Source organism: Saccostrea cucullata, unplaced genomic scaffold (assembly GCF_032062105.1).
Source record: "Saccostrea cucullata isolate Sc308-1 unplaced genomic scaffold, CSIRO_AGI_Scuc_v1 ctg10, whole genome shotgun sequence".
Lineage (NCBI taxonomy): Eukaryota > Metazoa > Mollusca > Bivalvia > Ostreida > Ostreidae > Saccostrea > Saccostrea cuccullata.
Window position 1 is genome coordinate 111218 of NW_026938566.1, and position 23527 is coordinate 134744.

Here is a 23527-nt window from a genome sequence, read left to right on the forward strand (position 1 = left end):
AAAAATTGTACCTTGTGCTTTTTCTTTAAGGCCAACATCAAATGCTAGTTTATCATTTGAGGAACTGGTGGAAAGGCAAGACAGGTACTGTTTCATATAAAAGAGAGGTCAAATTATAGCACATGTATGTCAATCCACTGTCATCTCAGAGCAAACCTATTTGATTGCATTTATGCCCAAAAACTTTAAAAAGTACTTATTTCTACAACATAAGCATTTTTATTCTAAAACATGAAAAATACAAATCTTTTTTTTTTCCACGACTGCCTAAAGAGTTTATGAATTGATTGACAGTTAAAATAAATGAGATTTATGGATTCAAGGCACACAATATTATGAATGATGTTTTCTTTAAATGAATAATAATTGAATAATCTATAGAATTTTCCTATGTGAGAATGAACACCAGGGAATAGTAGATCAATATGCATGGAGATATCATCAAAATTCTATTACAGACTGACCATGTTGCTGTGAAGGTGTCTAAGTAGGATGGCATGTCCATACAGTAGAGTCCTATGTCCAGACTGGGCAGCCTACAGAAGTAAAATAAAATCACTTCTATTACAAAAATAAAAGATCATATAAACTTCAATTCTGAAACATCTTGTTTATGCTGATTTACATACAGTGGATTCTGGCGATGAGGCAGACACCATTTCCTGCAAAGCTCTGACCGAAAGTGCCTGCTCCAACACAAAGGAACAAACCGAAATATCTGGCGGTACATCCTGTAAAATTAAAATCTCATTATTATAATAATCATTTAAAATAGAGAAGGATATCTGTTAGTACCTGGTGCTTTATTACTTATACAGGTATTGATATCTTACATACAATTATAGCTTTTTTTTTAATATTTAATAAAATCTTGAATTTTAGCAACTTTGCAACACAAAATGTAAAAAAAATCCCTATAAAATCAATATTTAATCCCATATCCAATAAAAAAAAAAAACAGCAATTCATCATTTCTGTACACTATAATAGAAATTGTACTGTTGTTGCCTATGGCAATTGGCAAGACTCAGCAAATCACTGAGACAGCTAGAACTACTGTTGCAGTACATTTTGTTACGTACATAGATCCTACAGTGAATTCTAAGATGGTGGCAGGTATTCTACACTTGAAAAGCTCTCCTGTTCAAGAATTAACCCTTTAGGTATTTTGAGGATAAAACTGCTTGAGACACAAGCATTAAACTATGTGCAATTTTCTCAGAGATGGCACAAACAGTATGAAAATAGCAAGTGTGATGCCAGGTTGTGTCTATAAATTGGTTATAGTTTTGGATCTGGTTCCCAGCATCAAATATATATGTTACTTTTTTTTTTAATGTATTGTCTCTGAAAGCACATATTAACTTTATGTATTAAATGGATATTTTGTTTTGGTCTTTACTGTTATTCAATGAGCAACTCATTGTGATCACTATGATTCATAGAATCCACAAGTAAAAATGATTGCTTTGATCATTTTAATAAATATTTATAGGTTGGATTTGAAGCAGCTAGCAAATATGATGGAGTACCTTCTACTGCATTACCAGGCTCTCTTGTTTTGAAAAGCTTTTTCACAATTAACTGATAAATTCGATGTTGGGTAAAGAATGGAGGCATACAATGTGAGAACAATCCTCCGCTCTGAGAATTCACAAGACATTTCTCAATTCTAAAAGTTCATGAAAAGTTTTATTTTTCAAAATTTTATGGTTTACATCATCTTTTATACATTTAATTCTATATTTTATTGTTTTAATATTTTATCAATAATTTATTTTTTACCCATGTTTTTAAGTTATGTGAAAACAAAAAAGAAAAAACTCCATGTATGATTCGAACTCTCTCCATATCATAGGGTTTGGCTCAAGACCGAATGCGTTAACCACTACGCTACAAAGTATTTGTGTTATCGATGTCTGTCAGTGTGATTTAAATGAATGTGTTTGTAGAAGCGTACATTTTTTCAGAAATGTTCGATTTTTCATGTGGAATTGGTTCAGATTCCATTTTTTGGACAAATGAAATAGATTTCACAGTTACGTTTCTATCATTTAGGTGTTTATGAAAAATGGAGACTTGACCCATTCATATTAAAAATTCAATTTTATGGCTCAAGTAAACCCATTTTCCACTAAATATGCTTAACTGTCGACTTTAAAAAAAAGATTTTCAAATGATAAGTCGTTAAGTAAAATAATATACTGTAGACGTATTTTTTTCATAAAAAAAAGTGGTCATAATTCCGCGGAATCTCAATTTCTGTTTAATCCACAGGTAGAAAATTACGTGGATTTCTTAGACTGTTATTATATGCCTTACATTTTTTATTAAGCAGGCTTGGACAAATTTCCACGAAAAATTTGTGACTGCATACATAGCGTAAATTAATACCACGTGGATAAAAAGTACTTCTACAGTAATAAAATGTTTTGAAGATAACATTACTCAGAGAACATGATTTTAGAAAAATGTTATTTTTCCTTGAACTTTGAAAATTGGGAAACATGTTATCTCAGAATGGGGGATTGTCCACGCCTTGTACGCCCTCTTTGTTTTATGTGGATTAAGCCATATGACCCAAACCAAGCAAATCCTGAAGATACAATGTGTAACAAGTTTCTTCTGCAATCATGCAGTTTTACATTTATCATGAATATACTTAATAAACTTGATGCTTGTGATAAAACATTTCAAAGACATTTTGACATTGAATCTGATCATCAGAACGTAGGCTGATTATAATGTTCCAGCAACACAAGTCATATCCTGACATATGGTGTGATCTCACCTTGTACGAACCAAAGGCCTACGTGTTTACATTACACAATACTCAAGCTTTGCTGGATGCACTCTAAGACAAATATTATACCTGATATTCAATGGAATCATATTTTCCAGAAAAACTGTACTTCAATTATATAAAAAGAATTTGACTTATGATATTAAATACTTTATGATTTTAGATTATAACATATTTGGGTGAACAGTTTTACATAGCAAATGACCTTCATAATTTCTCTTTTTATGTAAGGTTTCAACTCTGCTGGACGAAAATTTGTTTATGTCTGTGCAGGCCTGTTCATACATACAAAAAAAGGCTGGCACACGAACACTAGATAATCGTGTGTGCAATACAAAATAATCTGGCATGTAAACTGTCTGTAATAATTACAACCAGCTGGTTCCCTCCCAGTTCATCACAGCTGATCCAAAACACAGCAGCCTTCAAGTCATAAATGACTAGTTGTGAAAAACACTATCTCAAAACCTGTGACAAGATGCATTCACAACTGACACCAGAAAATCTGTATCTGAATGAAAAAAAATTCCAGTGAGACAATCCCACCGTGGATTAATTCCAGACAAAAGACTTTAAGAAGTGCAAATGTACTTTATGATATTGAAGATGCATTAATTACAGAAAATTGTGCACTTCTATAGAAACCTTCAAGAACAGATAACATATATACAAAAAAAATATCAAGCCCTTTTGGGATTTACAAACAAAATATGGACCAAATATTTTATATTTCACTCTATATGTTGATTTCAAAATGAAAATTATCATCAACATATTTCACTGGTTTCCACTTCCCACATAGGGATTCAAAATCATTACTCAAGGATATAATTTTTATCATAATCTACAGTACTATATAATTCAGTTTCAGTGAATTAGTGATCAATCATTCCAGCCACCATATTCCTCAGTGGAATATCCAGTAATACCATATCTGATCAGTCTCAATAATACCATCTGAACAGTCTCAAGATGCTCATCTGTTATATAATCCATCTTTCCCTCACGTGAAAAGTATGGGCACCATGCATTAAATTGTTTAAGAGATTTATGCATTTTAAATTTTTCTATATGTGATTCCTCTTTATAGAAAAAATATCAACATTCCTGTCATTTAGTTACATTAGTTTCTTTGAGAGATCAATCAAATGATCACATGGATTCCCTCTTTTGACATTCAAACAGACTCTAAGCAGACATTGATTTTCTAACTCAGTTAAAAAAATACCAGAACACTACAGATTTTTTTTTCTCACAAAAACACACACTACACATATTCATAGCTAAGCTGCTTAAACATCAGATCTGAGTTTCTACATGAGCATGCCACTTGCCAGAATTTGGTTTTTTTTTTCTTTAAATATACATGTTATTATTATAATTACCTACATAATTTGAAAAAAATAAAGTTCAGAGTTCATCCTTTCCCCTTATATACTAGTAACTGAAAAGTGACCCGTAAAATTACCGTAAACCTATTATCTTAGTACAGAACATTTCTAGGACAGTCCCCGTATGGTATGGTAGCCATAGTTTTTTCCCCATTTTTTTCTTTTTCCCTAAAACCCTTTACCTTACAGGATATGTTTTCATGTGATCCTAATTAGCATTATCGCCTTCCTCTCGCTAAGATTTCTTTCTATTTTCTTACTGCAGATCTCATTAAATTTCTAAAAATATTTTTAAATTATTGGAGACCTCAATTTCTAGTGACCTTCACCTTGCCTTACAAATTTCTAGTGACCCCTCATCTGACCATAGATGTTTATCTTACTGAATGTGAATCAATGTTTTATCAACCTCTACCTTTATAAAAATTGCTTACTTAATGATCTCTTACTTTATTATATACCAAATGTGTATCACTCAATTACTTACAAGAGATCATTTTAATTACCTCTTAAACAACTGGAGTTGTGTTTATTGGCCCTTACCTTACTGAATATATACTGAATATTGACTTACCTTACTGGAGATGTTTTCTAGGAAGCACACCCGACTCCCGAACCCCTCAGCAGCCAGACACACCCTCTCTGTCGTATCACTGTCCCTGGAGGATGTCACACAACTCAGGCAGAAAATGTCCTCCTATAAAACCACAACATACAAAATCATCCTAAAATCATTTACAGCATACATCATAAAACAAATTGTAGCTATTTTGGCTAAAATTTGCCCATTGATTCTTGAGAAGAAGTTGAAAATGTGAAAAGTTTAAAGACAGATGGACAACAGACAAGGGGGGTGGGTGAGTGGGGCTTGGGGGGGGGGGGAGAAAAGCTCACTTGTCAGTTGAGATTGCAGCTCAAGTGATCTAAAATCACAACATAAAAAATCATCATAAAAACAAATCATAGAACAGAACACATGTATATAATCCTAGAACAAAAGCACAGAATAGTAAATGTCATCCTTAAAAATCAAAATCTCAGTATAGAAAATGTCATCCTAAAATCAAAATCATAGTAGCCATGCAAAGAAAATCCTTCTAAAATCAAAATCATACAACATATAACATTTGTAGAAAATCATTTTCTTCAAATGTATGCTGTGTGATTTTTACTTTGATTAAATGTCATCCTAAAACCAAAATCACAGTATAGAAAATATGTCATCCTTAAACCTAAAGGTTTCAGTTTTCAAGATGGCCTAAAATAAATGACTTGTGTTTTATTTAGTTTTTATTTTGCTTGCAGCTAATATTTATCATTTTTATTATCATGCTTTTTTAAGGTTTAAGTAAAATCAGTTTTTTTCACTGTTTTAAATCTTAGTTTTTTGTTCTTTTTATTTATTCCTTGCTCCAGCTAATTTCAGAAGAGATAAAACTGAAATTGAGATTAAAAGTGTATATACAGACAGAATAAACTAATTGATATAAATTATAAATTGAGTAGTCTGATATGTCAAACTGAATTAAGTCTACCCATTGTAACATCCAAATCTATACAATCCTACAGAAACATGTGATTAGTAAGTCAATAAATGCCACTAGAATGAGCAATTGCTGTAAAGAAAGCCATTAATTTCTTACCTCAATTATACCAGAGGCAGAACTAGCCATCACTAAAACACAAAACTCTCTAGACAGTAATTCCCAATAAAATAAACTACATAGTTATTTCACTTGCACAGTGAACTTCCAACAGAAACCCAAATAACGTATATACCCCACAGAAAACAAGTCTACAGTCGGGTAAAGTTTTCAGCTTACTGATCTTAATGAGGTAAAATAACAGAGTAAAGGCTGTCAAGCATGATTAGATTAATTAATTATCAAAATGTGCAATGCAAATAAAAAAGCTTTCTCTTGGCAAGCTTTAAACCATAAATTGGTCCATGCATGCATTTGATGGTTCAAATTATCTTCCCACTTGTTACCATGTATATTAATCAGACGCAATGTACATGTACGTAGAAGTAGTAGCTAATTAAATACTTAATCATTAAAATTCTTCAGGAAAAATTGTGTACAATATACTGTTAAAATAGTTTTTCATCAGTGAATTTGTCCTTGAGCTGCAGAACATTAATTGCCAAGCATCAGACATGTTTTTTCCCCATGAGCTTGAATACACTATGATAAAAGCAGAGTATTATATGCTATGACATCATGAACAATCAAGAATTTTCATAATTAATTTATATATATTATTATGGGGAAAAAATTGCATAATCAAAATCAGTAAATCAAAGAAAGAGGATAATTCATTAGTTCTTCATTTAGGAAAACAGCATTATAAAAAAAACCTAATTACCACAGTTAGCTAGATGATCCAATTTAAATGCATTGAGAGAATTGCATGAGTATCTCAATACTGGTTATATCTTGAATACCATAGACATTCCATGTGTTTTGGGAGTCCCAACAACTTATTCCATAACTACTTTACCCCTGATATCTCGAAAACTTGGGTATCTCAAGGTTTGACTGTAGTTGAATTACATATTATGTAAACTTGGGAGGTAGATTTTGTTCTATAGCTGAGGATTTCTCCTTTTTCAATATTTAAATAAATCAATCCAAGATTATATGCACATACAGTTGAACTTGGTATCTTGAACATTTTGTCTCATATCTAAAATGCTATGGATATTATGTAATTTATAATTTGGAAGTCGGATTAGTCCCAAACACATTTCACCCCAGAATCTTCTGATATCTCAGTTATAATTCATGATCCCTTTGAGTTTCACATAAGGACTTTTGAATGTATTTCCTTAAACTTTATATAATATAACCGTATATCTCAAATACAATGATTTGGAAATCCTAAAAACTGAATTCATTTTATTTAAAGTATTTAACCCTCAGTATCTAGAAGTTTTTTCTCAGTCCCAGATAACAAGGTTTGCTTGTATTTCCTTAAACCTAAACTGGTTATAGACCTATATATATTTATAAGTCAAGATCCAATTTTCATTTAAATGTTAAGAAACAATTATAAATAACTTTTTTTTAATGATTAAATACACACTTTTTTTAAATTCATATAAGAAAGAAATCCTGAATGTCATTCCCTAAATGGATCGAGTTCTTTTTAATTTATTATCACCTTTAAATATAAAATTGTTGACATCTCCCCACTTGCTATGTATTCCAATATGATACTAGGGTTACCTAGGGACATTATTATAATATTATTATTAATAAGGGGCACTACTATTATAAATGTTTTCTGCAATGAAAAATCACATTGACACTCCCCCCACCCCACCCCCTTAAAATTTTATTAAAGGAAAACTGTATTTTTTCTTTTTATGATGATGATAATAAGTTTACGAATCAATCAAATCATAATTAAAATAAAAACTTTTTTAGACAATATTTCACATCTTGAAATCGGTTTTTAATATGATAAATTGCAGATAAAAAGTATCTCAGAGTCAGACTGAATTATGTTTGGGTTACAATATATATGAATAAAAATTCATAAAGGCCTCTTTAGAGACATATGGCGATTCCCACATTGTGTGTAATGATTCCATCAGTGTCTACTTTACAGCAATTCTACACATCTACAAACAGTGTATGTAAATATGACACATTTGCATTTCATTTTGAACCTTTGATATTTTTTAATAAAACTATTTATCATTAGGGTCTTCTTAGAATTTCTCAATATCAGAAATTTCAACCAACAACTAGTGGGGGATAATATGATTTTTCAAACAAATGAAACAAATTTAATTATTCATTGCCTTTATATTACAGATAATTGCAGAATTAGTGTACTGTAGCAAATCAATACAACATTGAACAGTAAACACCGGCTCACAGTAGCAAATAAGGTTTATAATGTCTGATCGGGAGCTATAAATCGAGATAGGTATGGTTTATCGCATCTTCACATGAATATCACACACACATACACATGCCAAAACAGCAACGCTTAATCAAGGATGAACCCTGACTGTTGTCTTGGAAGAAAAGAGTTTACCGTTCGTAAAAACGAGAAGTCGTCCTGCTCCGAGCCGCCGGCGTCCGCACTGTCCGACATCTTGTCGTCTGCAGTTTTACTGTCGCTGAAACATCAGACTTTGCGCAGTGAAATGATGTAAATTCCTCAAAAACTATAATGAATTGCTCTAAAACTGCATCACAAAGATGAGCAGGATGCTTCGTCTGTAATACGACACCTAGCGGGAACCAGCAACATCTGCAACTGATATGGTGCTAAAAATAGAATGCAGTTTCATTACCATAAATTCACTAAGCCGGTTCCATCTGTATTCGTTTCAATACAAATGTGCACCCCGATATAGCACTTCTTTTAATGAAATTGATGAACAATGATATGAGAAAAATAATTCAAAAGTGGAAGGAGTAAAAGAAAGGTGTCTTAGAAGAGGGAAAATAAGAGAATAAATTGAAGGTCGACAAAAAGAGTTATTTAAATTGGGTTTCACATTAAAGATTTGATTTATTTAAAGAATTTAAAACTAGCGTACTGTAACAAAAGTATTTAGAAGATGAAAAATATGAAAAGGCAAGTGATATAATCAGAGGTTACGTCGTGTTTGAACAGTTGAAAGGGGACCAGACAGAGAAAGCAATATTCCTAAAAAAAAAAAAACCTAAAACTTTGACACCCCCCCCTCCCAAATGTTCAGACTCGAAAATCCTATACCGCCCCAGACGCTTAGAAAATTGCAAAAAGGGGGGCGGTTATTTTGGGGTATTCTCTTTATAACTTTTTAACTTTAAAAAATCAAAAGAACCACTAAAATAATGTTGAACTTTACTTTAAGTGAAGATAATCCACCCAAATTATGCTATATGATTAATTTTCCACCGAGAAATTGAATAATAGACAAGTTACATTTTCACTTTCTTCAAATTTTGGCAGACTTTTGATACGATTCTAGATGATTTTAATCATTGTACAGGGGGCCCTTATTTTCTGATAATTGAAAAAAAGACGTTGGGGGCGCTTATAGGGGCAGGGGCGGTTAATACGGATTATACGTTAATCCTATTTCGTGGGAGTAAGGGGTTTTACATCGTCGCAAACCACGGCCAAAATGTACGCTCCTCTCCCATCTGGAGAGAGCTATACCGAACCGTGGCTTGAGACGATGGGTTTTTTTACTGTTTTCATCAAACGATTTTTATTCATATATTACCACATCAATACCCCGATTTGCTCATTTGACTATAAGAGGGGAGACAGTCATGCAGCCTTTCAATCGTAACATTTTCAATAGTGTAGAAAAGACATGTTTGAAAAAAGGGGACAGCCCCTATACTATATACCTAGCAAAGATGATGATAACTGCAGAACTTTTGCTTTCTGGTTGAAAAAATTGAATGCCTTTCTATCTGATTTCTGAAAGTGAAAAAAATATCCCTTACCCCTCACTCCAAGTTCTTTGTAAATATATTCATTTATTATCGAAAATAGTGAAAAAAAATATCCCTTACCCCCAACTCCAATTTCTTTCAAAACGATGCTACGATCCTACATTTTTTTCATCCACTTTTTTCTTTAACTCAACTAGGATGAAAAAAATGTAGGATCGTAGCATCGTTTTGAAAGAAATTGGAGTTGGGGGTAAGGGATATTTTTTTTCACTATTTTCGAATTGCATCATCATGTCAACATCCATTATCCACAAGTTGTACTTCGTTAGATTCGGACTATTTTCTCGCAGTTTATAATTAAATTTGTTAAATGCTGTTAAAATTTATTTTAATTCAAAGTTAAATTTATATTATCAATAAAAGCAATTTAAATTAATTCCTTTAATTTTTAACGATTTTTTGGAAATTTACTTTGCAAAGAACGACTACTCCCTTCGAAAACTGGTTCCCGGCCCCGTATTCTAGACGCTAATGGACGAGTTTACCATGTTAAATCCCCGTAGACTTTGAATTTGCCGCCGTGTGTTTACACTGGTTGACCTCGAGGGTTCGGATAAACGGAGGAAGGTTGGAAAAAAAATGATCTATCGATTGGAAGCGGGTTGAAGGCCAAGGTATTTATATATTTTGAGATATTATGCGAAAAGTGCTTACAATAACTTGGTGGGACAGAGTATAGCTATATTTGAGAGCCCCTATATAAGTCACTCACTTGTCACTGTTCAGCTAGTGTAATGTTGTCAACTGTGCAGACTATATACAGGCAGACGTATATTATACTTGGCACTCTGAAGTGACAAACTGGGGCGGATCCAGGATTTTTTTTTGGGGGGGGGGGGGGGGGGGTTACCCCAGTCAAAAAAAGTTTCTTGACAAGCAGAAAAAAAAATCATTTCCCAAACGTGAAAAAAACTATTTCATGGGGGATATCAAGCTAAGTAAAGTGTTCAGTAGATACCAATCTGATTGAGTAGATACAGAACGTCCAGTTTTATAGGGTGTAGCAAAACGGAGGCCCTTCTTTTAAGAATAATCAAATGTTGACAACAAGCTGAACACAGGGTCTCTCAGAAGACATGAGCTAAGTAAGGTGTTCAGTAGAAACCATGAGATGTAGCAAAGCCCATGACTTGAACAATTGACAATCTATGCTACCTCAGGGATCTTAAGGGGAGGGAGGTGGATTAGTTGTTGACTTAAAGCTTCATACCTACGATTTTTCATAAAAAAATTTCCTAGCACGGTTTTTCAACCTTGGTTTAGTATCTAAACATTTAAAATTCTGCTCCCCCCTCCTTTAACATTATTTTATGGATGTATTTCAAAAACAATTAAACAACAGCATCTTCTGTCCTGAAGACCTCATCGTCATTGAACATTTTACCATATGTTGATCAACTTCATACATACACCTTCAGACCTTCTTGTGACAATTTTCTCAAAATTCAAAAATAAGTAAGTTTATAGGATTAAGAACTTCCTTAGAATTTGCAAATTTATCCAACTTAGTTTTGAGTCCCAACTATAAAATGCATTTGCACAAAGTTCTGGAATCAAAGAGAAACAACTCATTTTTTTGGTAGACAGAGATATTACTACAACAAGAGGCCTGGGAGGTGGATTAGGAAAAAGTCATTGATTTAAAGCTTCATACCCCCCCCCCATAACAGCTATAACTTTTCTTTTAATAAAATTTCACTGTTAAGGATAATTCCATATAAATATTACTAATCATGGCTATGAAGAGGAAGATTTTAAAAGGTTTCGGGGTGGGGCCCCACCCTATCCTCTGGAGTCATGATTTGAACAAAGGTACCTTCTTCCACATGAGTTTTCTTTCCTGTCAATGGTTTTTAGTATATATTCCATTTAAAAAAAGGGGTTATGATTTAAATTAAACAAATATGAATCTACACTATCTGAGGATGATTCCACATGAGTTTTATCTTTCCTGGCCCAGTGGTTCTTGAGAAGAAGATTTTTAAAGATTTCCCTATATATTCCTATGTAAATCCGGGCCATTTTTAATTTTATGGATGTATTTCAAAAGCAATTAAACAACATCTTGGCCCTGTGGTTCTTAAGAAGAGAAATCGTTTCTATATATTGTAAAAACATTTTACCTATAAGGCATATGTTACTCTACCTCAACTTCATACATAGATTTTTAAAGACTATGTAAATCTGATCAGACCTTCTTGTGACAATTTTCTACACTAAAATTCAAAAATAAGTAAGTTTCCTATATATTATCCTATGTAAAGAAGCCTGGTCTCACCCTACCCGCGGGGGTCATGATTTGAACAAATTTGAATCTACACTACCTGAGAATGATTTCACATGAGTTTCATCAACTATAAAGATGCATAAAAATGCCACAATTTTTCTGGGATCTCCCCTTGGAAAAGGGCGTGGCCCTTCATTTGAAAGAACTTGAACCCCTATACCTAAGGATACTATGTGGCAAGTTTTTTTGGTAGTGGACGGAGAAAAGATTACGGCGAGGAAAACAAAGATTGCAAGATATAGCCTCTAAAAAGAAAGGTAAAAATTCCATTTATTACAATTTGGCCTAATTTCAGGCTAGAGATAGCGAATGTCTGATTGAATGTCACAATTTCTCTATCCACACTTAAGGATGCTCCAAACCAAATTGGTTATTGGACTGTTGTTGGAAATGTTTAAAAGTTTGTACATTATTGTACAACTGTAAAACTTTGTAAATATTGTATGGCTATTGAGATTTTATGTATGGGAGAGGACTATCTAAGTTTTTTGGAACTTGTGTCCAATCCCTTTGACATGTTGTCAATAAAATATGTTCAAAACAAAAGTTTACCCAGTGGACCTAAAAACCAGAACATAACAGAGTCTTCATAAATATTCTCTTTTAATGTAATTGTTGGATGTGTTAATGTAATCAAATTCAAATTGTAACAACTATTACATGTATTCAGGGTCTCTGAGTCACGTCTAGACACACATTCACCACTTGTAAAATCATGTATCACAGAGTTTAGCACTAGAGGTCTAACTGTTCACTCTGCTCTCACTCGAATCCTGCTAAGAAAGTGGTAACAATTTCTTTTAATTTAGCATCTGTGGCTTCTGTGATTTGTCCGTCTGTACGAATCTGGGCGAGTAATGCCTGCTGGTGTCCTTTGATGTGATCTAAGAATTCAGCTTCAAACTGTGTTATCCTAGAGGGATCCACTTTATCTAGATGACCTTTTACTCCTGCATAAATAACTGCTACTTGTTCTTCAATGGCCATTGGCACTGAAAAAAACAATGTTCAGAATTATTACCGTGTCATTGAAATAAGAAGCACAGATTTCACTAGGTTGTTTTTTTTTTAACAGAAGAATGAGTTTTGACTCACCATACTGTCCTTGCTTTAGAAGCTCAGTCAGACGTACACCTCTGTTCAAAAGGTTCTGTGTAGCCTGATCTAAATCAGATCCAAACTGAGCGAAAGCTGCCACTTCTCTGTACTGGGCCAATTCCAGCTTCATGGAACCTGCCACCTAATCAACAACAAAAAATTCAATCTCATACACCATCCAAATGTTGAAATGCTTTTCCAATACACAAAATTTCTCTAACCTTTATTTCTCACATTTCTTTTGAAAATTGAGCTTTATACCTGTTTCATAGCTTTGGTCTGGGCAGCAGATCCTACACGACTGACAGACAGACCGACATTAATGGCGGGTCGGACACCCTTGAAGAACAACTCAGTCTCCAAGAAGATCTGTCCGTCTGTGATGGAGATGACATTGGTTGGGATGTAGGCAGACACATCACCAGCCTGTGTTTCAATGACGGGGAGGGCGGTGAGAGAACCTCCTTTGTTGTCGTCGTTCATTTTAGCGGCACGCTCCAACAGACGGGAGTGGAGGTAGAAGACGTCTCCTGGGTAGGCTTCACGTCCGGGGGGACGACGCAGCAGCAGAGACATCTGTCGGTAGGCTACGGCCTGTAATGAAAAGAAGACATTGAGAAATTTTCAATATCCTACTTATTCACCTTTATTCCACATGAAGAATACAGGAAATTTAGGCAAATTAGAGAGCCAACACTGACCTGTTTTGACAAGTCATCATAAATAATGAGAGCATGCATGCCATTGTCTCTGAAGTATTCTCCCATGGCACAACCTGAGTAGGGAGCAAGGTACTGTAGGGGAGCTGCATCAGAAGCTGTGGCACTGACCATGATGGTGTATTTCATGGCATCTACAAGGTACAAATACCTGTTTATCTCTCTACGAAATTATGAAACATAATAATAATCTAACTTCCAAATATGCACATATCAATTCCAGTGTAGTGTGTCCTTTCCTATTACGTCACAATCTTTTACAACAGATGCGCCTAGTGTAAACAATTCATGCCCCTGCTATGTGATTGGTCAAACTCATTTTATCAACATTGACACGGAAATGGTCTGTTGCATGAGCAACCAATAAGGGATAATTAGAAACTAACAGTCAAAAAACTTGAAGTTAGGAGGCATGTACTATTTACCTTAAGCGCAGCTGTCATCATAGGTTGTGACATAATGCAAAACTGCATACTTAACGGGGATTAATAATATATACAAAAATAAGATGTCACGTACCAGCATCTGTAAGCCTCTTCACAATCTGAGCTACAGTTGATCTCTTCTGTCCGATAGCAACATAGATACAATACAGTTTGGCTTTCTCATTGTCAGATTCATTGAATCGTTTCTGGTTGATGATGGTGTCGATGGCAATGGCAGTTTTTCTACAGTTAAATTTGCAAATATCATATGCATTTTCAAAATAGGATTTTCATACAATGCTTATTGCAAAATTGATCGCATGCTATCCCTACATCCATAAACATAAATTAGGTGATTTTGTAGGGAGTAAAAACTACTTATTACAAAATTGATTGCATGCTAAATGTCCTAGCATAAAGAGAAAGTTGATTAATTGTACAATATTCTTAAAGTTAAAGGATACCAAAAACTCCCAGAGAAAGAGTAGATTTGATCATACTAGTATATTCCTGATTAATCATTTTCAGGTTCAAAAAATTAGTTGTAAGGTTACATAATAGATTTAATGCAGGGACCAACCTAGACCAAAAATTCAGTGAGACTTCACTTCTCCCTCAGAGAAATTTAGGGAGAAGTTTTGAAATTTAGGGAGACTTCTTGGCGCGCATCATGCACATTAATCATTATTAAACTTTATAAAAATAAAATTATTTCATTGCTTATAACATTAATAAATACATTTTAATAATTTTTCTGCATTAACATCATACTAAAAATAATTAAAAAGAGAAAACAAATTCTTTAAAAATTTGTTTTTATATTTTTCCAATTACAAGGTATAAAATTAACTGACCCCAAAAATTGAACAATATCAGTCTTTATCATGTATAAGTTTCTTATTGATAAACCTGTTTATCAATTTTTTTTTTCATTTCTTGCATAGTATGCACAATTAACTTTAATATTCTCTCTTGTTATTTTAGATTTTCAGACTCTTTGCATAATCATTATTTTTTAATTTTTTTTTTATTTTATTCACTTCAAAATTCATTTTCAATCTTAAATTCTTTTTCTAAAAAAGTTTTTATGCACTACTGCCTGTAATGCTGCATGCCGATTCAACTACTTGACTGTGTGTATTAGAAGTGTAATTTCTCAGACAGTTAATAACTCCACAATATAACAGTAAAAATATGTCTGTATTCACAGCATGAATGAATTATTTGACAATAAATAGATCTAAAATCATCTCCAACATGACATCGATAGCTGTCCAGCTGTTTTGCATCTTGTTGTGTGTAACTTGTAACAATGGACTTTTACATACACGGAAGTGTAAAATCTAGAGGAGTTCCGACAGAGTATTCGATGACTTGGTCATTAGTAGCGAAACAGGTGCAAGTGTCCTGCTGTTTCGCTTATTTCATCAGTAATAAAACCAGATTTATAAAATACTGTCGATTCTACCACATTTCTTAATAGATTTTTTATGATTCTCAATAAAGGAATTGCAAATGTTAAGGCGACTTAAACTTTGCTTTCATGATAAATTACGGCGAAGTTTGGAGCCCAAAAGCGACTATTTCGCCTCAGTCGCCCCCTAGATTGGTCCTTGTTTAATGAATTGATTTTTGGAATCAATTTTTTTTCATGATTTTGGAATAACAATATAGTGTATATAACATAGGTAATCAGAGATTACAGAGCTCACCTCAACGAATGTTGTCTTTAAGTAAGGCAAAGTCAGACAATTAACCAACAAAAAGTGTACATTCCAAAAATGAAAATATTTAAGCAATTTTGATCTGATACTTTGAAACAGACCTACATAAAAAATTTAAACTAGTTCTTCTTCATGAAAATGTAATCAAAATCCAGCATCTGAAGCAAATTTGAGAGTTTCCATCTCTTGATGCAACATTTGTGCAAGTTTGGTTTATACAATGTTATATAAGCCTTATAGTTTTGTGGAAATAGACCTGCAACCATAACTTTTACCTGGTCTATTATCTGAAAAATGTATGTTGAATTCAGCATCCGAAGCAAGTCCATTAGTGTGCATCCTAAGATGTATCGTCCATGCAAGTTTGCTCATAATACGGCTCATAGTTAATTGGAAAAAACATGCATCAAAAACTAACATTTTCACTCATCCACAAAAAGGAGGTCAGATTCAGCATCCAAGCAAGCCTGGTAGTATGCATCCTTGCATGTATCTTCCATGCAAGATTGGTCATTAAAGAACTCATAGTTACTTGAAAATGAAACCTGCACCAAAAACTTTAACCTGTTCACTCAACCAGAAAATGTAGGTCAGATTCAGCGAAGCAAGCCCGGTAGTGTGCATCCTTAGATGTATCATCCATGCAAGTTTGGTCAACATAGGGCTTAAAGTTACTTGCAAATGAAACCTGCACAAAAAAATTTAACCTGTTCACTCAACCGGAAAATGTAGGTCAGATTCAGCATCCGAAGCAAGCCCGGTAGTATGCATCCTTAGATGTATCATCCATGCAAGTTCGGTCAACATAGGGCTTATAGTTACTTGGAAATAAAACCTGCACCAAAAACTTTAACCTGTTCACTCAACCAGAAAATGTAGGTCAGATTCAGCATCCGAAGCAAGCCTGGTAGTATGCATCCTAAGATGTATCATCCATGCAAGTTTGGTCAACACAGGACTTATAGTTACTTGGAAATAAAACCTGCACCAAAAACTTTAACCTGTTCACTCAACCGGAAAATGTAGGTCAGATTCAGCATCCGAAGCAAGCCTGGTAGTATCCCTCCTTAGATGTATCATCCATGCAAGTTTGGTCAACATAGGACTTATAGATACTTGGAAATGAAACCTGCACCAAAAACTTTAACCTGTTCACTCAACCTGAAAATGTAGGTCAGATTCAGCATCCGAAGCAAACCTGGTAGTGCATCCTTAGATGTATCATCCATGCAAGTTTGGTCAACATAAGACTTATAGTGAATTGGAAATGAAACCTGCACCAAAAACTTTAACCTGTTCACTCAACCGGAAAATGTAGGTCAGATTCAGCATCCGAAGCAAGCCCGGTAGTATGCATCCTGTGATGTATCATCCATGCAAGTTTGGTCAACATAGGGATTATAGTTACTTGGAAATGAAACCTACACCAAAAACTGCACCAAAAATGTTAACCTGCTCCAAAAAACATTAATCTGGTCATTTCTTTGTTTAAACTGCAGCATCTGAATCTTGGACTGGTACAATGAAAAACACTAGAAGCATCTCCCATGCATGTCTAATCAATATAGGACATAGAAGTACTTAAAAAGAAAACTGCCCCAAAAAACTTAACCTTAACCTGGGACGCCGACGCCGAGGGTATCACATAAGCTCCCCCCAACTTCGTTGAGGTGAGCTAAAAAGTATAGATTTGGGAAGAAAGGGGAAGAAAAGGCGCGTTTGAGCATCTTATGTCCTTAAGATTTGATACACCCAGGGGCCTGAATCTGCACCTTAGGAGTGCATTTAATTTTTGAATAGTAACTCAGAGTTCCCGAAACTAGTCAAAAATATGTCGGACAATTGTCCTGTAAATATTCAAAATTCACCGGACAGTTGTAAAATTTACCGGACATTAATTTTTTGTATGTAAATTTAACATATTATAGGATTGGAAATTGTAACGATATAATAAATAATATGTGTAAATAAAAAGATGGCAAATGCAGATTTTTTTTTAAAAAATTATTAAAATATTTTCTATAAGGCCTGTGTATGCAGGATTTGACGTCGCCGACGGCGTGTGATGACCAACGCTTAATTCATCGTATAAAATTATTATGTCCTTTCTGACAGATTTTTTTTATTTTTTTAAAAATAAAATCTGCAACATGACAACTCTTGGTTGATTGTTTGGAATTAGTGGGAAATATATGTTGTTTTCCAGGCTTTTTTCTTTTGGATTTTGGTATTATATGTGCCAGGAAAAATATTACGTAAAATATCAAACTCGTTTTAAAAAGCCTGGAAAACCTGTTTTCTGACTAGTTAAAATTTATTATACAACCTCCACACAGTTAAAAATATGTACTAATGATGTAAAGATATGCAAATTCATCATGAAAATGATGATTTTAAGTGAATTTGTTGTCGTTTTACTACATTCAAGTCAGTCCGCTATTTTTAGAAACGCGCATGTATTTTAAATGCTATCAAATACATTAAAAAAAAAATCCAGAAGTTGGTATAATATTATCATGCTAATAGATTAAATTATAGAGAAAATAATAAATGGTAACAAATTGTCTGTAATCAAGCAGAAATAGCAGGCAACTCTTGCAACCCTGCACTTAATGCGTCCTTCAAAACGAAAGTAGATTGTCACATTTTTTTACTGTCAGAACTACAGAGTGCATATATTTATCACAGGGAAAATATTTGTTTGACAGTGTTTTTAAAACTGTTTTTCCTCCCAGACTTATGGAAATTATTATTTTAATATGTAGCTTTTTATATTAGACAATCGCCGTCTACATTTTATTTAAACAAGATCTGGCGCGCCCCTGACGTTTTTTGTCCCCCGCTTGAAAAGTGGGGGATATTAATTTGGGTTTGTCCGTCCGTCCGTCTCTCTTTCTCTCTTTCTGTCTCGTTTCCACACGATACGAGAACCCTTTGAGCTTTTGCAATGAAATTTAGCATAGCAACTCCCTATGGACTAAAGAAGACCCCTATTGATTTTGAGGTCAAAAAGTCAAAGATAAGCAAATTCTGTCTGTTAAAACACTTTCGTTTCCACACGATATCTCTAGAACCATTTGAGCTATTGCAATGAAATTTTATATAACAACTCCCTGTGGCCTAATGAAGACCCCTATTGATTTTGAGGTCAAAAGGTCAAAGTTCAAGGTCGTAAATTTATACATTCTGTCTGTGTGTAGTACTATCATTTCCGGGCGATATTTCAAGAAGATTTTGAGCTTATGCAATGTAATTTTATACCAAAACTCCCTCGCCCCTCTCAAAGTGCCCCGCCCCGTTTGTTTTATTAGTATTTATAGTATTACATGTCGCTATTTTTAGCGCAGGGGCATGAGGAGAGTTATTGCGTATAAAACAGGCTGACTTTATGTTCTTATTACATCTATTAGAACTGTTTAATAAAGGCTAAATAAATCAAACACCATGGATTGTGTAAAATTTTGAGAGAATACCGAACATGAAAACATGAATATATACATGTATGTGACTTCAATTCTGCATATACTTCGCATTGTGTGAAGCGATTCCGTGGTCTAGTGGTTATGTCACTCGCTTCATATGTGAGAGGTCCCGGGATCGAATCTCGGTCGGTCCTTTTTTTTTTAACTAAATGATAGTATTCAGCATGTGAAATGAAAAATTTATGAGGTTATAAAATCATCATTACAGTGTAATAAACATTCCATATAAAAAAATCTTCTATACACATAATAAAGAATAAGCAATCAAATCTTTATATGCATATTGACATACATGTATTTTATTTCCTTCAGTATACATGTATACATTTTATAATTCTACAAATTCAGTCAGGGGGAGCCGACTTTTTCCCTAAGCGGGGGACACGAATTCTCTGAATTAGCTTGTTTTCATTCCTTTAGTTTTGCATTTGTTTATTGTCAGGACAATTGAATTAAATGATTTTGTTAAGATTATATGTAAACGTTATACAGTCTGTAAAAAAAACCGTCGGACATTTTGACCGATAAAATTAAGATTTTACCGTCCCATTCAAAGTTTACAGGGGATGAATCTGCACCTTAGGAGTGCATTTAATTTTTGAATAGTAACTCACTATAGTGCCAAATAACTAAAAACTAACCCTGTCTGTCTGTCACCAATGATCAGTTCTCGCTGTCCTCTACCAATAGGCACTAAACTGTCTACAGCCTTGATTCCGGTCTGCATAGGTTCCTTTACTGAGATACGTGGAATGATACCTGGTGCCTTTACACCCACACGAGCACGGGCATCTGTACCGACAGGTCCCTTAAAAATATACAAATAGATTAATATTTCTGCATAATTCACAATTCTGCATCCCTATATTTTACATAAATCAAGAGTGAAATGTTATAACATGAAAAGATAGTTTTTATGCCAGTATTAACTTCCAACATAATTTTTTCATATCTTTTTTAAAAAAATCTTTATTTTTTTTAATATGACATGGATAAGATAATGCTGCTCCTACTTACCTTTCCATCAATTGGGTTTCCCAAAGCATCCACAACACGACCAAGCATTTCCCTACCAACGGGTACATCCACAATAGCTCCAGTTCTTTTGACAACATCTCCTTCTTTGATCAGTTTGTCATTACCAAAGACTACAACACCAACATTGTCTCTTTCCAAGTTCAAGGCCATACCCTGAAAAAAAAGGCACACCATACTGAAGTGTACATAAATCAACAGGATTCTCAGCAAATTCAGTGGGTTGCAACTTTCATGTCTTACAGAAAGTCTACTTTAAAAGTAAATACTTCACCAAAATAAAGAAGTAATGTTGCATGTTCTTCAAAATCTTTATTTTGTTGAATTAGCACAAGATACTTACCTTCAACCCACTGGAAAATTCCACCATTTCCTCTGCCTGGATGTTCTTCAGTCCATAGACACGGGCAATACCGTCTCCAATAGACAGTACACGACCTGTTTCTTCCAAGTTTGACTGGGAAGAGGCTCCCAAAATCTTCTCTTCCAAGATGGAAGACACCTCAGCTGCACCACCACCTGTGATTCAAGTATGCAGAGAGAAAATCTTAATAAACAGTGCTGATCAAACACTTCATAATAAACTTAAGATTAATCTAGATGAAATTAGACTTACCAGCTGCATTTTTTCTTGGTGTTGTTGAGAAATTCTTTGAAGCTACACATCCTGCTGCCCATGCATTTTTGCTCACCTTAAAGATAATTTTACAAAACTTGGTTAAGAAATCACAGTTCAAAAAATACTCTCTTTTCATTAATTTATTATATTTAAATAACACTGTGATTGACTTGTCCCAGTGTTCCCATATTTTTTGTGAAGTCAACTATTTCTCAATAGCTCTTCCCTTCCCTTTAAAAGATAAAAAGTTTTAATGGTAAATGACAGCAAAACTTTCAACCCGAATTTCCTCCAATGCATTTAAAGAATGTCAAAGAACCTACACACTCAATCTATATGGCTTTTCTTTATTTCAAAAGGCATCTTTATAATCCATTTCAAAATAAAACAAAAGTAGAAAGTCTGTCACGGCCTATATTTTTTTTTCTTTTCACATGAACAAGAATGGCATGACTGAATAAAATTGAAAGTGACTTTGGCCCTTTGAAAATTCAATTGATAGTTTATTTTCTATTAAATTTAGTATATGTTAGTATATTTTAACTTTTTACAAGAAATGCCTGGCAAAATTGTTTAAGTATTGATAAATACATCTAAATTGGAAGATATTGAAATTCTCAACCTATGAAGGGACACCGACAAAGGTCACATGGATGTTAATTACAAATGTCTTCATGGCAACAGGGCAATCATTAGATTTATTCATCATTTCTGACATCATACAGCAAATTTAACAAACAGAAGCTTATCTGCCATAGTTCAATTCGATTTTTGCAGACACCTTCGGTACATCTTATTGAAATATGACCTTCGGATGTTCGCCGGTATACACAAACAAACACATGGAATTATCATGACATTAACTACAAAACATGTTGAAATTTACTGAAAACTAAAAGGGGATATACCTGTGTGGCAAGTCTTGGAATGTGCCTAGACAAATTCGCTGCAAATCGTGCTGTTAACATGGTTCAAGGCAGAAGTCCTTCTGCAGTGTCGCACAATATGGCGGCAGAGAACGTGCGAAGCGTAACCCGTATGTAAGAAGGTCGCCCTAATTGGAGTAAGTAACGATGTAATAGGCCTACTGCATGTGACACAGAAATATTTCCCAGCAACAATAGGCTTAATATTATATTTAAAATGAATACCTCTTATAATAAAAAGAGGGTGAGATTTAATGTATAATTGGAAAATTTTTAAAAGATGGGTTTCTCGCAAAAATAAAACAAATAATTAAAAATATTAACAAAATGCATGTTTTCGGTGTCTTAAGTATTGAATAGGATATACCATTATTTATGGCATATGAACGTCCTATTATACGTTCTATTATAGTAATTCAAAAGTAATCACCAAATTGTTAAAGAATTTTTGAAAATTAGGTCAGTATGAAGGTCAAGGTCAAGGGGTAAAAAATCAAAGCATTCTCATTACAGGTGATGCACATGTCAAATATGAAAGTTATAAGGAAAGATGGCAGTTTTGAAAAGTTTTCTCAATCTTTAAGGTCAAGTTCAAAGGGTAAAAATTCATACTGTATTTAGAAAGATATGTTGTCACAGGTGATGTATAAATACATGTGAAATATGTAAGTCATATTTTTCTTATTCAAAAGTTTTGATCAAGATTACAGTTTTCGTGATAGACAAACAGACTGACAGCGTAATGAGATTTAATGTCCCTTGCTTTTACGAAAACGGGGATCGACAAAAAGATTTTTTTGTGTAATTCAAATGCCCTGTTTAACACTTACGGTGAAGGTTAAATTTTCTGAAATCAAGTTGAACTCCAAGGTCAAAATCAAGAGATCAAAAAGTAAAAGGCTACTATACAGGTATATCAGTGAATGTACAATGTAGTTGTGACATATGAAAGACCAACAGCCAACTGTACAGTTCAAAAGTTATGGCTAAGCTAGGTTAACGTTAAAAAAAGCCGCCAAATTGTAAGGTCAAGATCAAGGACCAAAATCAAGAATACCAAGGGAGATGATTTTTATCGAGGAATATTCATCTGAAATATACTTTTGAGCCCTAGCGCCAGGGTCCTATATATTAACGGTATTTATATGTCCCTGTTAGCGCCAACTATTTTTTTTTAAAAACTTATGGTCAGGGTAAAAAAAATTCAATAAGTCAAAAACTTTAAGTTCGAGGTTAAAAGACCAAAACTGTTGGTATCCAAAGGAATGTCTTGTTACAACTAACAGTTCAAGTACACACCTGTGAAAATTCAAACATGAAAGCCCTCGTACTATAAATTGTTCAAAAGTTATGATCAAGGTTAACTTTATAAGTATTTCTCTTGGTAAGTCAAACTCTTAAGTCAAGGTCAAAATGTTTACTTTTCATTTTTCACCCTTTGACCTTGAACCTTGAAGTTTGATCCACTTAAGCAAAAACTTTAACCTTGGTAGTATCTTTTGTACAGTTCGTGCCTAGGCTTTTTCATTTCACAGATCTATATA

General features: G+C 33.8%; 2 protein-coding genes across 2 annotated transcripts in view; both read right to left on the reverse strand.

The window, feature by feature from the left end:
• Positions 1-8448, reverse strand: part of LOC134250656 (ryanodine receptor-like) — a 72919-nt gene extending 64471 nt beyond the window's left edge. The window contains 5 exon segments of the mRNA XM_062733006.1: positions 12-87; positions 465-536; positions 630-731; positions 4769-4891; positions 8245-8448. Coding sequence (XP_062588990.1) covers positions 12-87; positions 465-536; positions 630-731; positions 4769-4891; positions 8245-8304 — 433 coding nt within the window. The 5' untranslated portion in view covers positions 8305-8448.
• A 4093-nt stretch (positions 8449-12541) lies between these two features.
• Positions 12542-22120, reverse strand: LOC134250655 (ATP synthase subunit alpha, mitochondrial-like). The gene is made up of 10 exons (XM_062733005.1): positions 21966-22120; positions 21055-21130; positions 20782-20957; positions 20421-20594; positions 20045-20211; positions 14292-14440; positions 13755-13906; positions 13315-13647; positions 13051-13195; positions 12542-12947 (listed from the first exon to the last, which is right to left on the reverse strand). Exons 1-10 carry the CDS (start codon positions 22023-22025, stop codon positions 12718-12720), a joined length of 1662 nt encoding a protein of 553 aa, XP_062588989.1. The 5' UTR covers positions 22026-22120; the 3' UTR covers positions 12542-12717.
• Positions 22121-23527: the final 1407 nt, after the last annotated feature.